Source organism: Cnephaeus nilssonii (genome assembly GCF_951640355.1).
Source record: "Cnephaeus nilssonii genome assembly, chromosome: 6".
In the NCBI taxonomy this organism is placed as follows: domain Eukaryota; kingdom Metazoa; phylum Chordata; class Mammalia; order Chiroptera; family Vespertilionidae; genus Cnephaeus; species Cnephaeus nilssonii.
Window position 1 is genome coordinate 10222422 of NC_137077.1, and position 12658 is coordinate 10235079.

The 12658-nt window shown below is 45.5% G+C and overlaps 1 protein-coding gene across 1 annotated transcript in view; it reads left to right on the forward strand.

Moving 5' to 3' along the window:
• Positions 1-2947: 2947 nt before the first annotated feature.
• The window catches only part of BPIFC (BPI fold containing family C), a gene marked incomplete at its 5' end in the record, with an annotated part of 29077 nt that continues 19366 nt past the window's right edge, over positions 2948-12658 (forward strand). Inside the window, 5 exons of the mRNA XM_079775948.1 lie at positions 2948-3071; positions 6120-6240; positions 9806-9934; positions 11166-11321; positions 11457-11520. Of these exons, the coding sequence (XP_079632074.1) occupies positions 2948-3071; positions 6120-6240; positions 9806-9934; positions 11166-11321; positions 11457-11520 (594 nt within the window). The remainder of the gene's footprint in view (positions 3072-6119; positions 6241-9805; positions 9935-11165; positions 11322-11456; positions 11521-12658) is intronic.

Below are 12658 nucleotides of genomic sequence, written 5' to 3' on the forward strand. Positions count from 1 at the left end.
TTCAGAAAGAAGGCTGTGTTTAAAATGGACCTTGCCCTAGCTGGTTTGGCTCAGTGGATAGAGCATCGGCCTGCGGACTGAAAGGTCCCAGGTTCGATTCCAGTCAAGGGCACATGCCCAGTTGCGGGCTCGATCCCCAGTGGGGGGTGTGCAGGAGGCAGCCAAATAATGATTCTCTCTCATCATTGATGTTTCTATCTCTCTCTTCCTCTCCCTTTCTCTCTGAAATTAATAAAAATATATTTTTAAAAAATAAAAATAAAATGGACCTTTGGATGCACAGGGTTTCTGCAGGCCTAGGTCAAGGGGAGCAGCATAAGCACAGGCGTTGGGCAGGAAGCGTGGCCTGTGTTTACAAACCAGGAGTTCAGCTTGTCTGGACAGTGGGGTACACAGAGAGGGCTTCTGGGAGATGAGGTGAGCACTAGAAGCAGGTTGACTGAGCCAGCCTCTCCTCACACCTGAAGGTGGACTGATGCTGTACAGAACAGACACATAGTAGATACACACTTTTCAACCTCATGGCCGGCCGTCAAAATACCTGCCTGAGCATTCACTCATCTGAGCTTAGGTCCACTGTATGAATTGGGCAGCTTGTGCACTAGACAAATGCCAGCCCGAGGGGTGAGTGGGGCAGCCCTTGCTCGCCCCACCAAACTGGATACACTGATGTGGGGTTTTCCTAAACACTTTCCACCAGCTCCACGTTGTGCCAGAGGCCACCTTTACCCATTTCACACAAAAGCCAAGATAGGCTATCAACAGCCCTACCCAGATACTCCCTTCCCTGGCCAAACTGCTCTATACCTTTCAAATAAATCCTTTTGTCTGTGGCACCCCCATTTCCACTTCTATGGCCTTACCCATAAGCCCACACAAGCCCCTTTATCAAAGCTCTCACTTATCTTGCCCATGCAACACACACACACACACACACACACACACACACACACACACACACACACCTCTTACAGTAACGCCTTTTCCTTCATCCAGATTGCTTCTGAACCCCTTTTGAATCCTTTCCTGCCCTACCCCTCCCTCTGTCTAAATGGCTCCCACAATTTCCTCTTCTTTGATTACCCCCACAAATGTTTCTCTGATCTATTTCATATTTGTGTGTTAACTCAGTGGGCCTCTGTCACCTGTGGGTCTTTGGCATGTGTGAATGCAGCAATGATAATTTACTGAGATTATAATTCCTAGAACTATAAATAAGGCTTGTGAGTGTATTACTCACTTGGCTGTCATTAAAAGAAACCCATGTCACTTGCTGTTGGTACCTGTGCTTCAATCATCAAGAAAATAGGGTGGCATTAATTCATTGAGTCCATTAATTCAATAAGTATGCATTGAACATTTAATATATGCTAAGAACAAGCAGGATAATAGTGAAGAAGATGTGGTCTCTCTCCTTTAAAAAGATGTTTACTAAGATTTTTTGGTGTATCTACCATGTGCCAGGCATCGTACCAGACTTTGGAGATATAAAAGTAAGACAGTGCCTGTGATGAAGGGACAAAGACAATCAGAATACAGGATGGTGCATATCAAGATCAGGCACTGCTCCAAGTGCTGTGGGAACTCAGAGGGTTAATCTGGCCCACTTCACAGTCTCCAGGAAGAGACATTCATTCATTCAGTCATTCAATCAGTCAATCAATCAATCAGTAGTTACCCATTGCCTACTATGTGCCAGTCGCTGTTCAAGGTGCTGAAGTGATGCAATTCTTTCCCCATGAAGCCTAAAATTCCAGCAGGAGAGACAGGCAATGAACAAATGAGTAACTATAAACTATGCTAGATGATGATACGTGCCTGGAGGAAAATAAAGCAAGGAGGGGCATAGGGAATATCAGGGTCTTGGGGGGTGAGGGGGGTAATGTTTAGTGTAGAGTGATTGGGAAAGGCTTTAGTGAGATAACACCTGAGATACCTGAAGAAAGTGAAAGACAGCCATGTGGTTACCTGTGTGGTGACTCTACCAGGCAGAAGGAACAACAAGTGCAAAGACCCGAGGATACAGGTCCCATAGATTGTTCAAGAAAGATAAAGTCAGCCAGTGAGGCTGGGGACAGGTGAGCCAGACAACTGTGTTAAGGAATGAGGTCAATGAGAAGGTAGAGGTGTGGAGTAGGGCATGGCCTTGCAGCTGGTGGAAGGGCTCTGCTTTTATGCTGAATAAGATGGGGAACCATTCAAAGGCTTTATGGGGTGGAGGTGACAAGATCTGACTTTATTTTAGGAGGCCTACTCGGCTGTGATGTGGAACATAGCCAGAAGAGGGCAAGGGAGGCAGAGAAACCAGTAAGGAGCTGATTGTAAACATTCATGAAATGATACTGGCTTGGTGTAATGGTTGGAGGTATAGCAGTGGAAGTGGTGAGCCTGCCAGAAAGCTCATGATGTTTCAATCATGCATGCATATGTATTGTACAAAGTGCAGTGGGAGCACAGGGGAGACGGTGGTGAACCCAATGCAAAATGACATGGTGAGGGAAGCTGTCACAGAGCGGACGTTAGAGCTGGCCTAGAAGATCCTAAAACTATCCTCACCCCCACCCCAATATCCTCCCCAAGGCATATCCCAGTCATTACATTTACTGTAAGGCTCTTGTATTATATTGCATTACATCATCCTGTGTTGTGTTATAATCATCTGTGTGTGTGTGTGTGTGTGTGTGTGTGTGTGTGTGTGTGTGTGTGTACACACGTGGGTGTATGTGGCTCACTGCTAGTCTATGGGAAGCAGAGGTCAGGAGCCACGCACATGGATCATCTGTACATCCTCAGCATCTAGAACATGTTCTGGTGTGTTTAACAAATGATTACTGGATGGATAGATGTGCAGTAGTCCTGGAAGTGAACAATGAAAATGAGAAAGCCTAGAAATGCTGGGTGGAAAGTCAAGAATAATAAAGGAGCCATAAATGTCGGTTAATTGCAGATGTGTACAAAGATGGTCCAAGTCCTTTGGGGATGTTTCCTCCTGTGGAATGTCTACATCTCATCTGCTTGGATCACACACCCTGGAATCAAGGCAAGGGCTACTCAGCGGGCTCTGGACTATGGTGAGTTGGATGCTTTCAGAAGCCAGGCTGCAGCACCCCTAGGTAGAGTCTGTGACCCAAAACCAGAAGCTCATAAAGAGAACTGTATCATAACTGAGACAACCTTTGCTATGAGATGATCTAGTCCCTTATACAGAAGCTGCTAAGATAGCTGGGAAGAAAGTGTTGCCTGAAAAATAATGACCTTAACAGTTGGCATATACAAACACTGCCACAGATTCCCACTTCTCTCTCTCTCTCTCTCTCTCTCTCTCTCTCTCTCTCTCTCTCTCTCTCACACACACACACACACACACACACACACACACACACACACACAATGAACATCTCAGAGAATTCATTATAGGATAGGATGAGATTTGTAGTAAAAGTAATAACTTACAGTTTCAGAAATGGTTTGATTCCAAAAGAAACAGTTTTCTAAAATTGTGTGTGTAAAATTTAATGGGGATGATTATCATGCATTTTTCTTGAGGGAGGCTCTGTACGTTTATTAGAGGCACAAAGGAGTCTGAAAGATTAAGAACAAGCAGAGGAAAGTGTTGGACTGAGATTTTCTTAGAGCTAAATTAGGATAAAGACAGATTATGTAGAAGAAAGGAACTGCAAAATCAACGTCTATGGGCCTGTTCTCACCTGTAAATGTTGGCCTAAGTTAGCTAGATGAAGGTTGATATGCACTAATGTCCCATGTAACAGATGAAGAAAGTTTGGGATAAACAGATTTTATAACTTGCAGAGGCACACAGGCTGGTAAGTGGCAGTGTTGGGATTCCGCCAAAGCTCTCTGATAGTGCCTTTGGTTCCATCTTTCCATCCTTACACTCAATCTTTACATCCCTGTATTGCAATATTATTCACAGTATTGTAGAGGACAAACTCTTTCCTACTTCATGTCCAACAAGGATAGAATAAGTGGAAAGGAGCTGAAGCTGCAAAGTAAGGAATAAAGGCAAAGCTTCCTCCTTGGCAAGGTTAAGATGAAAAAATCACTCTTCATTACTGTGTAAGTTACTTTTCTCAAGCTCTTTAATGGGAAGCGACCTCTTTTCCTCCCTGAACTCAGAGGAGTGTGTTCTGTGGTGCTACCATATTAAGACAGGTCTGTTCCCAAATAAAAAGCAGTGGTTTCCAACCTTTCTGGAGTCCTGGGATTTGAGAATTTGATGAAAATGTGGACCCTCTCCCCTGAAAAATGAGATACATATAAGGTGGGGTAAAAGTAGGTTTATAGTTGTGAGTATGTGAAACACAGTTTATTGTTTTTAAAAGATATTTTTGTTGATTTCAGAGAGGAAGGGAGATGGGGAGAGAGAATAGAAACATCACTGATGACAGAGCATCATCAATCAGCTGCCTCCTACATGCCCCCTACTTGGGATCAAGCCCACAACCCAGGCATGTGCCCTGACCAGGAATCGAACTGTGACCTCCTAGTTCATAGGTAGAGGTTCAACCATGAGCCACACCAGCTGGGCCAGTTTATTCTTATACTAGAGGCCCAGTGCACAAAATTCGTGCACGGGGACGGGGGGGGAGGTGTCCCTCAGCCCGGCCTGCTCCCTCTCACAATCCAGGACCCCTCAGGTAGGGTCCCTAGGCCTGGCCAGCAATCAGGGCGTATCGGGGCTTTCTTTCCCCAAGCCGCCAACAGCTGGCCCCGCCCCTGTCCCCACCGCTGTCATTGCTTGCCATCTGTGTGGCTCTACCTCCCCCCCACTCCCACCACTGGTCACCTCCCTCTGCGGGTGACAGGCATGGGGTGCAATCGCTTGGCTGGTCTGGGCCTCCCTCTGGGGGGTGATCACCGGCTGGCCCCACACACCCACCACAGTGTCGCTGGCCAGTGGCCTGGGCCTCCGTCTGTGGGGCAATCGATCACCCTGAAGAGGGAGGCCCCACCCACCCACCACAGCGATGCCAGACGGGTGGCCTGGGCCTCCCTCTGTGGCCACCGGCCAGGTGGCCTGAGCCTCCCTCTTTGGGGCGATCGATTGCAGGGCTCTGCGATCGATCGCTCAGCAGAGGGAGGCCCCACCAACCAAGCTGGGGCTCCGCGATCAGTCTCGGAGCCCCCCCCCCCCGCCCCACATTGATCACCCTGCAGAGGTGACCTGGGCCTCCCTCTGCAGGGTGATTGTGGGACAATGGCGGGGCCCCCCGACCAATTGCATCGCACCCACCTTGGCTGGCCTGGCACCAGTGCATGTCATAGTGTCGTAGTCTGGACAGTCGTTCTGCTGTTTGGTCATTCGGTCAATTTGCATATTACACTTTTATTATTATAGACTAGAGGACTGGTGCACAAAATTCTTGCACTCAGGGTGGCGGGGGGGAGTCCCTCAGCCCGGTCTGCACCCTCTCACAGTCTGGGAGCCCTCGGGGGATGTCTGACTGCTATGGAGGCGGGAGAGGCTCCCGCCACCGCTGCTGCGCTCGCCAGCCATGAGCCCAGCTTCTGGCTGAGCAGCACTCCCCCTGTGGGAGCACACTGACCACCAGGGGTCAGCTCCTGCATTGAGCAGGATCGGGCTGGCTCTCCAACATCCCCCAAGGGTTCCCAGATTGCAAGAGGGCACAGGCAAGAGTTCCCAAAGGCCCATGGACTTCAGGCCAAAAATTCCTGAGCTTAAAGAATCTAGGGCTGGGGGGAATGATTTTCTGGAACTGGCTGTAATAAGGCATAGATTCTGGAGCCATATTGCCCAGATTTGACTATTGGGTCCCCCAGTTCTTTGCTGGGTGACCTAGGCAAGGATTAACCTGTTTGAGGTTCAGTTTCATCATCGGTAAAATGTGGATAATGATAATATTTTATACTTTTCCTATCACACTGTCCTGTGATAACATTCTTTGGCCCTGGCCAAATAATGAAAATCTCTCATGCTATTAGCTCTGGGGTTTTGAGCAATTTTATTAGCCCCTCTGAGAACCAATGTTTCATATGTAAAGCAGGGATAATAATATCCACCTTGTAAGATTGCTGTTTTGTAGTATCTAGGAGAATGCCTTATTCAATAAATTTCACCTTCTTTGGTTCTTTCACAGGCGTTCAAGCTGGGATGGAGATGATTGAGCAAATGGCCAAAGAAAGAAACCTTCCAGATTTAAAAGGTTCTGAATCTCTTGAATTTCTGAAGGTTGATTATGTGAACTACAATTTCTCAAAGTAAGTAAAAGAGCAACGTTAGCAGTGAAATTCATCTTTAAACTCTCAGGGTTGTGGATACACCACCACCTGTTCTGCTGTAACATCAGGCCCTGCAGAGTAGAAGTTAACCAACCTTTGGTGAGAGGCTTATCAGAAAATGACCAAAGAAAAAAAGGGTCATGAAGTTGACAAAAAGTGTGGCATTTGGGTCAGAACACCTGGGTCCAGGTCATGTCTCCGCTGCATACTAGTTGTGTGCACCTGGCGAATCTGCTCAGCCTCTGAGTGTCCTTATGTCCTTGTCTCTCTCCTAAAATGAGAAATCTAATCAACACAGTTGTCAGCTGTAGCCACCTTGTCCCTCGAATTCTAAAGGAAATTCTTACTCATTCCATTGCTACCTTCACCCCCATAAACCTAGAAGCAGAATTCAACCACAGTCTCAAGAATAAACTACTCTCATCAAATGTTCTCTTATTTTCGTAAAGGTTAGTCACGATTTCAGAGGTCACGGGGCACATGGCCTTCTGCCCTCTTGCTCTCTTGGCCTTTCCTCCTCTGGAACAACACCAGTTTCTTCCACTGGCCTCATGCAAAGCAGTCCCGCCCACAATGCTTTGTCAATCCAGTGATAATTCCCTGCTACCCTAACCCTTTAGAGTAGTCATCTCCCTGCTATGAAGGATGACATTCTATAAAACCAAGAGTTTTTGTGAAGGAACAGCGGGGTTGTTCTAGGGAAAGTTCCTGGCAGATGCTCTACTCTGTGATAATGTAAGCCATTCAACAAGTGTTTATTGAGCATCTACTATGTACCAAGGCTTTAGTCTAGGCATAGGAAATACTGTAGTGAATGACACGGATAAGTCCTCTGCCCTTGATGTCCAGTGAGAGAGATGGACATTAAATATATATTTATAAGATTAATTATTGCCCTAACCGGTTTGGCTCTTTAGATAGAATGTCAGCCTGCAGACTGAAGGGTCATGGGTTTGATTCTGGTCAAGGGCACATGCCCGGGTTGTGGGCTCGATCCCCAGAAGAGGGCGTGCAGGAGGGAGCCGATCAGTGATTCTCTCTCATCATTGATGTTTCTGTTTCTCTCTCCCTCTCCGTTCCTCTCTGAAATCAATAAAAATATATATTAAAAAAAATTTTTAAGATCAATTATTTAAGTAATTTGGGGCGATTCCATATATTTTTCAGCTTTATTGAAATGTGATTGAAAAAATGTAAGATATTTTTTAAAAGATTAATTATTTAAGTACAATGATGGGAATGCCACAGCAGAAAAATCCAGGGTGAATCATATAACATCAAGGGTACATGAAAATGAGGAGAAACCGGAATTCTCGTGAACTGCTGGTGGGAGTAGATAAGCTGGTACAGGAATTTTAGACCCATGCTGTCCAAACAGGTAGCCACTAGCCACATGTGCTGTTGAGCAATTGAAATATGACTTAATTCCAAGTTTATTTAATTTTAATTTGAAAACCGATACTCGATTCAGTTATTGGAAAACTTTTAAGTATGCTTAGGACAAGTTGTAAGTTTACTTTTTCAATTGAAAATTTTATGCCATCTAAATACAGGTCAGTATTTCTGATGAAAATTCAGTGTTTAAATTGAGGTGTGTCATGATTATAAAATATGTACTATATTTTGAAGACTTATTTTGGAAAAAGGAAAATACATTGCAATAATAATTTTTATATTTGTTACACATTGAAATGATATTTTAGATGTGTTGGGTGAAGTTAAAAATGATAAAATTACTCTCGTTTATTTTCCCTTTTTTAATGTGATTACTGGAATATTTTAAATTACATATATGGCTCGCATTGTATTTTTATTAGACAGATTTGCAGGGGCCTTTTTGTTGTTGTTGTTGTTGTTGTTGTTGTTGTTGTTGTTGTTCATCCTCACCCAAGGATATTTTTCCATTGATTTTTAGAAAGAGTGGAAGAGAGAGGGAAAGAAAGAGAATCATCTATGTGAGAGAAACACATCAATTGGTTGCCTCCTGCATGAGCCCTGATCAGGGCCCAGGCTGGGGAAGAGCCTGCAACTGAGGTATGTGCCCTTGACCAGAATCGAACCAGGACCTTTTGGTCCACAGGCTGACGCTCTATCCACTGAGCCAAACTGGCTAGGGCCAGCAGCCTTTTTTTAGGCATGCCCTTTGACCCAACAATTCTGCTTCTTGACAGCCTCCATAGAGAAACACGTACATAAACTGCATGTCTGAGGATTTTCAGGGTGGTTTTGTTTACAATACAATTTTCAGGGTGGTTTTGTTTACGAAGGAATTATTGTTGTTTTAATGATACATCCACAGCCTGGAATACTCTACAGTCGTTACAAAGAATGGGTAAGACCCATAGTATCAAAAGGAAAACATTTCCAAGATTTCCTCTTCCCGCACTGGGTCTCAGGCTGTGTCACGGATAAAAAGTAGGAAAGGATGCAAAGTAGATGAGACAGCAAAATGACCATTTCTTATCAGCTAATCACACTTACGTCTTGCAATTTTCCTGATCTTAGCTCACAGCAATGCCTTCCTCCTATGCAACAATGATGCACAGGTGGCCTCATTTTGTCTCCGTAACCTGCCTGTAACACTTCCTCTGAGTGATTAATTGAAAAAGGTGACGTGTCGTATCCAAGGTTGCACCGCCAGCACAAAACTTGTCTCCAAGTCGAGTGCCCTTTGCACAATAATGAAGTGGCATAGCCTAGTGGGTAACAACACAGTCTGAAGACAGACTGAGGAGGTTTCCAGATCTGGTTCTACCACTTAGGTATGACTTCAGCCAAGTCTCTTGTCTTCTCATCTCTGAATTGCAGTTGGCAAAAACAGCAACAGCCTCGTAGGATTATTGTGAGGGTTAAAATGAGCTTATGCACGTGAAATGCTCACCATAGGGCCTGGCAGGGAGTAATCACTCAGTCGATGTTCATAACAATAACCTATCATAATGCACGTGGCCATCTACCTAGGTAGATTACATGCAACCCACTGCCTCCTAGTTGCCTGTTGGACAGATCAGAGAATCTTAGGGGAAGTAAACTCTATAAAATAAGTTTCTCAACTAGGGAAGACAGTGTCCACAGAGAGGGCATTTGGGAAGAGGAGGAGACACCCTTCTGATTGTCCCAATGGATTTAGGGGAGGGGCACTACTGTCATTTAGGTTGGCACATATGCCAGATACCCTGCAATGTCTATAACAGTTCTCTACAAAAAAATTAGTTGTCCCAACCAAAACACTAATGTCCCCTATTTAGCTGAAGGAAAAGATATGATGGCAAGGTACCTCTTTTTGTCTTTATAAAGAAGTTTAAAAAGTAGATTGATTATTTGCAAATTTCCTTCCAAACTTGCTCGTTTCCCCCCTCACTGTGGCATAGAGCTTCCTGCCCAGAGTTTAAGGGGAATTAGAAGGCAGTGCCCAGGGGCACTCCTGCAGACCCGGGGTTCCTTGCTCCGTGGGAGTTCACAGTCACGATTTCCACAACTGCATTTCCGGTTTTGCCTCACTTCGCAATGCGTGGCACTAACTCCCCTGTTTCTTGTTTTACAGCATAAAAATCAATGCCTTTTCATTTCCCAACACGTCATTAGCCTTTGTGCCGGGGGTGGGAATCAAGGCACTGACCAACCACGGCACGGCCAACATCAGCACAAACTGGGAAGTCAAGTCGCCACTTTTGTGAGTATCGCCTAAAAAGCCTGCCGCTGTTCTGGGGGGAAATGGAGCAGAAATCCCAAGTGTAGGCATTTGCTAATGTTGTTGACGTTAGGCTTCTTTCCTCAACCATGAACACTCTTTTTCAAGAGCATTTTTCAGGATAGAATTAAATCAGAATATCTCTGCTGGGGGTGAGAGGGGAAGGACTGAAAATCATCTCGACCAGAAAGACAGAGTAACTGGTCTAAAGGTCCTTTATGATTTCCTAAGAGCTAGGAGACTGTGGGAGCAACGGACATGTGCTCAACATTTGAGATGCCTCATTGGTGGTCACTGTATGATCTTAGCCAGTCATTGAACACACTTTGCCATCTGTGGGGCCTTCCTACCTCACAGGGAGGTTGGAGCCTTCCTGTCACAAGGAGGTTGGAGGATGAAAGTCAGCTTGAGCCCAGCTCGCCCCTAACAAAAGGCCTTGGCACCCTCCTTAGAAAGAAGGGATCAAATTCAAGGTATGCTTACAGACCACCTACTAGTGCAAGTCGCTATCCTAGGTATAATGTTTAGGTCTGCCTTGGTTGGTGCCCCAGAATAACACATTCATTCACCCACTTGGTCACTTAACAAGCACTTATTGAGTGCCTACTGTTTACCATTTATTCCCATCTCAAGAACTCCAAGAACTCTTATGGACTGGGGAGAAATGACATATCCTCCTATAAGTAGCATGGATTCATGTATTTATTCTTGTTATTCTTGCCTTTGCTGAGTCATCAGCTTTACATTGCACGCTTATTTTGCATCAGGCCACCAGCTAAGTCCTGGGGACATGGACACGAGTAACACACACTCCACTCCTTCAAGGAGTTCACAGACTAAGTGTCCCTTCCCCATCCATGACCCTCCTATGTAACGTGTGGCCAACCCCCCCTCCCCCAACCATGTTCTCTCTCTAAACAAGCATTGTATATGAATGGTGCTCAGTATGTGCTCAACCACTGGGGTGGGGCCAGGGCACTGAGGGTGAAATAACTGCAAGGTCCCTAAAGCTGTCACCATTCCCATAATTCATTACTTCATTTGTTCAGCAAATATTCATTCAGCGCCTGCTCTGATCCCACCTGTTGTAGGTGCCAGGAATCCAGAGGTGACAAAGGTCCTGCCCTCCAGGAGCTCAGAGTCCATGGATAGAGAACTGAGCCATCTCCTCCCTGCCAAGACCTGGGTAACCTTGCACTTTTTCTCTCAACAGCCAAGACTCAGGAGGAGCTGATCTATTTCTCTCTGGGGTCTACTTCACGGGTATTCTTAACCTGGCCCGAAATGACTTGGGTCAACCAACCGTGGAGCTCCAAGACTGCCACGCCCAAGTGAGCCACGCCCACGTCTCATTTTCTGGAGAACTCAGGTGAGGGACAGGGCCCTGGTGGACGGTAGCTAGTTGGGGGCGGTCTGGATTCTCGGGCAGCACGGAGGAGAGGTTAATAACCAACAGGTACAATCCCTGAGTGAGCCCTTTTGTTTTTCTTCCTTTTTTCTCCAGTGTTCTGTATAACTCCTTTGCTGAGCCCATGGAGAAACCCATTTTAAAGAACTTAAATGAAATGGTAAGTCTTTAGAGATTTCACGACCATGGTCAAATGCCATCAGCAGCAGTTCTGCCATGCTTGAATTAATTCTTGGTCAATAAACCTTTATTGAGCACCTACTGTGTGCTAGGCACCATCCAAGGCTCTTTCACACACATCATTCTATAGAATTCCCTTCCTCAAGTTCATGCCAAACAATCAACAAGAATTTATTTATTGTGTACCCACTGCATGCCCAGCAGTAGGCTAGCATCTGTTGGGATATGAAAAAGAAGTAACCTTATCATCTTTTTAAGAAAACCAGAGTCAGGCTTGTGAAACAATAACTGAATGAGGACTTGAAGTTAGGACATACTTATATGATCATTAGATTGAACTGAAGAGGTTCAGAGAAATGGGAAAATTCAATAAATAGGTCCTGGAAGTGTCCTGGGAGACATTTTTAGAGGATGCAGGACTTGAACTGGGCCTTGAAATATAGGTAGGATCTGGACAGGTAAGGAATGGGAAAGAAGATAGGATATTTCCAGCCAATAGAAACAATGTAACTTAAGATGGCTTCCAAAGCTACAAGTAGCTAGATTCCAGAGTGGGAGTTTGAAGAAGGGGAAAGACAAGATTGGCTGTGTGCCCGCTTTCCAATCCTGACCATACCTTCCCTGAACCCTTGACCCGTATTTTGTGAGAGACAAGGAGAGGGATGAGGAGGAGTGGGGACAAAGGGAGACTCCTTTCTGAAAAAGGGGTAAGGACAGTGTCTGGCTATCTCCTCTGCCTCGTGCTCAGCTCAGTGCTTAATGAATGGCAGCGAGGAAATCAACAAGTAGAAATAGTACTAAGCAGCCTGTCCAGTGAGGTTGCCGGCTCATCAAGGGACTCTGAGGCTTCTCAGTCTTTCTCCATCTTATCTGACAGGGGCTGGGGGCCAGTGGATATTAAAGAGCGACTGGGAAATAATGTCGCCACCTTCAAGGACCTCACAGTCGACCATTCCTTTGTTCAGAACGAGGCATGGTTCTTGGCCAACAGTTAAGTTTGCCCAGAGTGTACATACAACTTAGAAATCATAGATGCTTTGCCTCTAGTATTCCCTCTGAGCCACTGGAAAATGAAGAGAATACTCAGACCACAGCCGTCTAGCTGTCATGTGACGCCT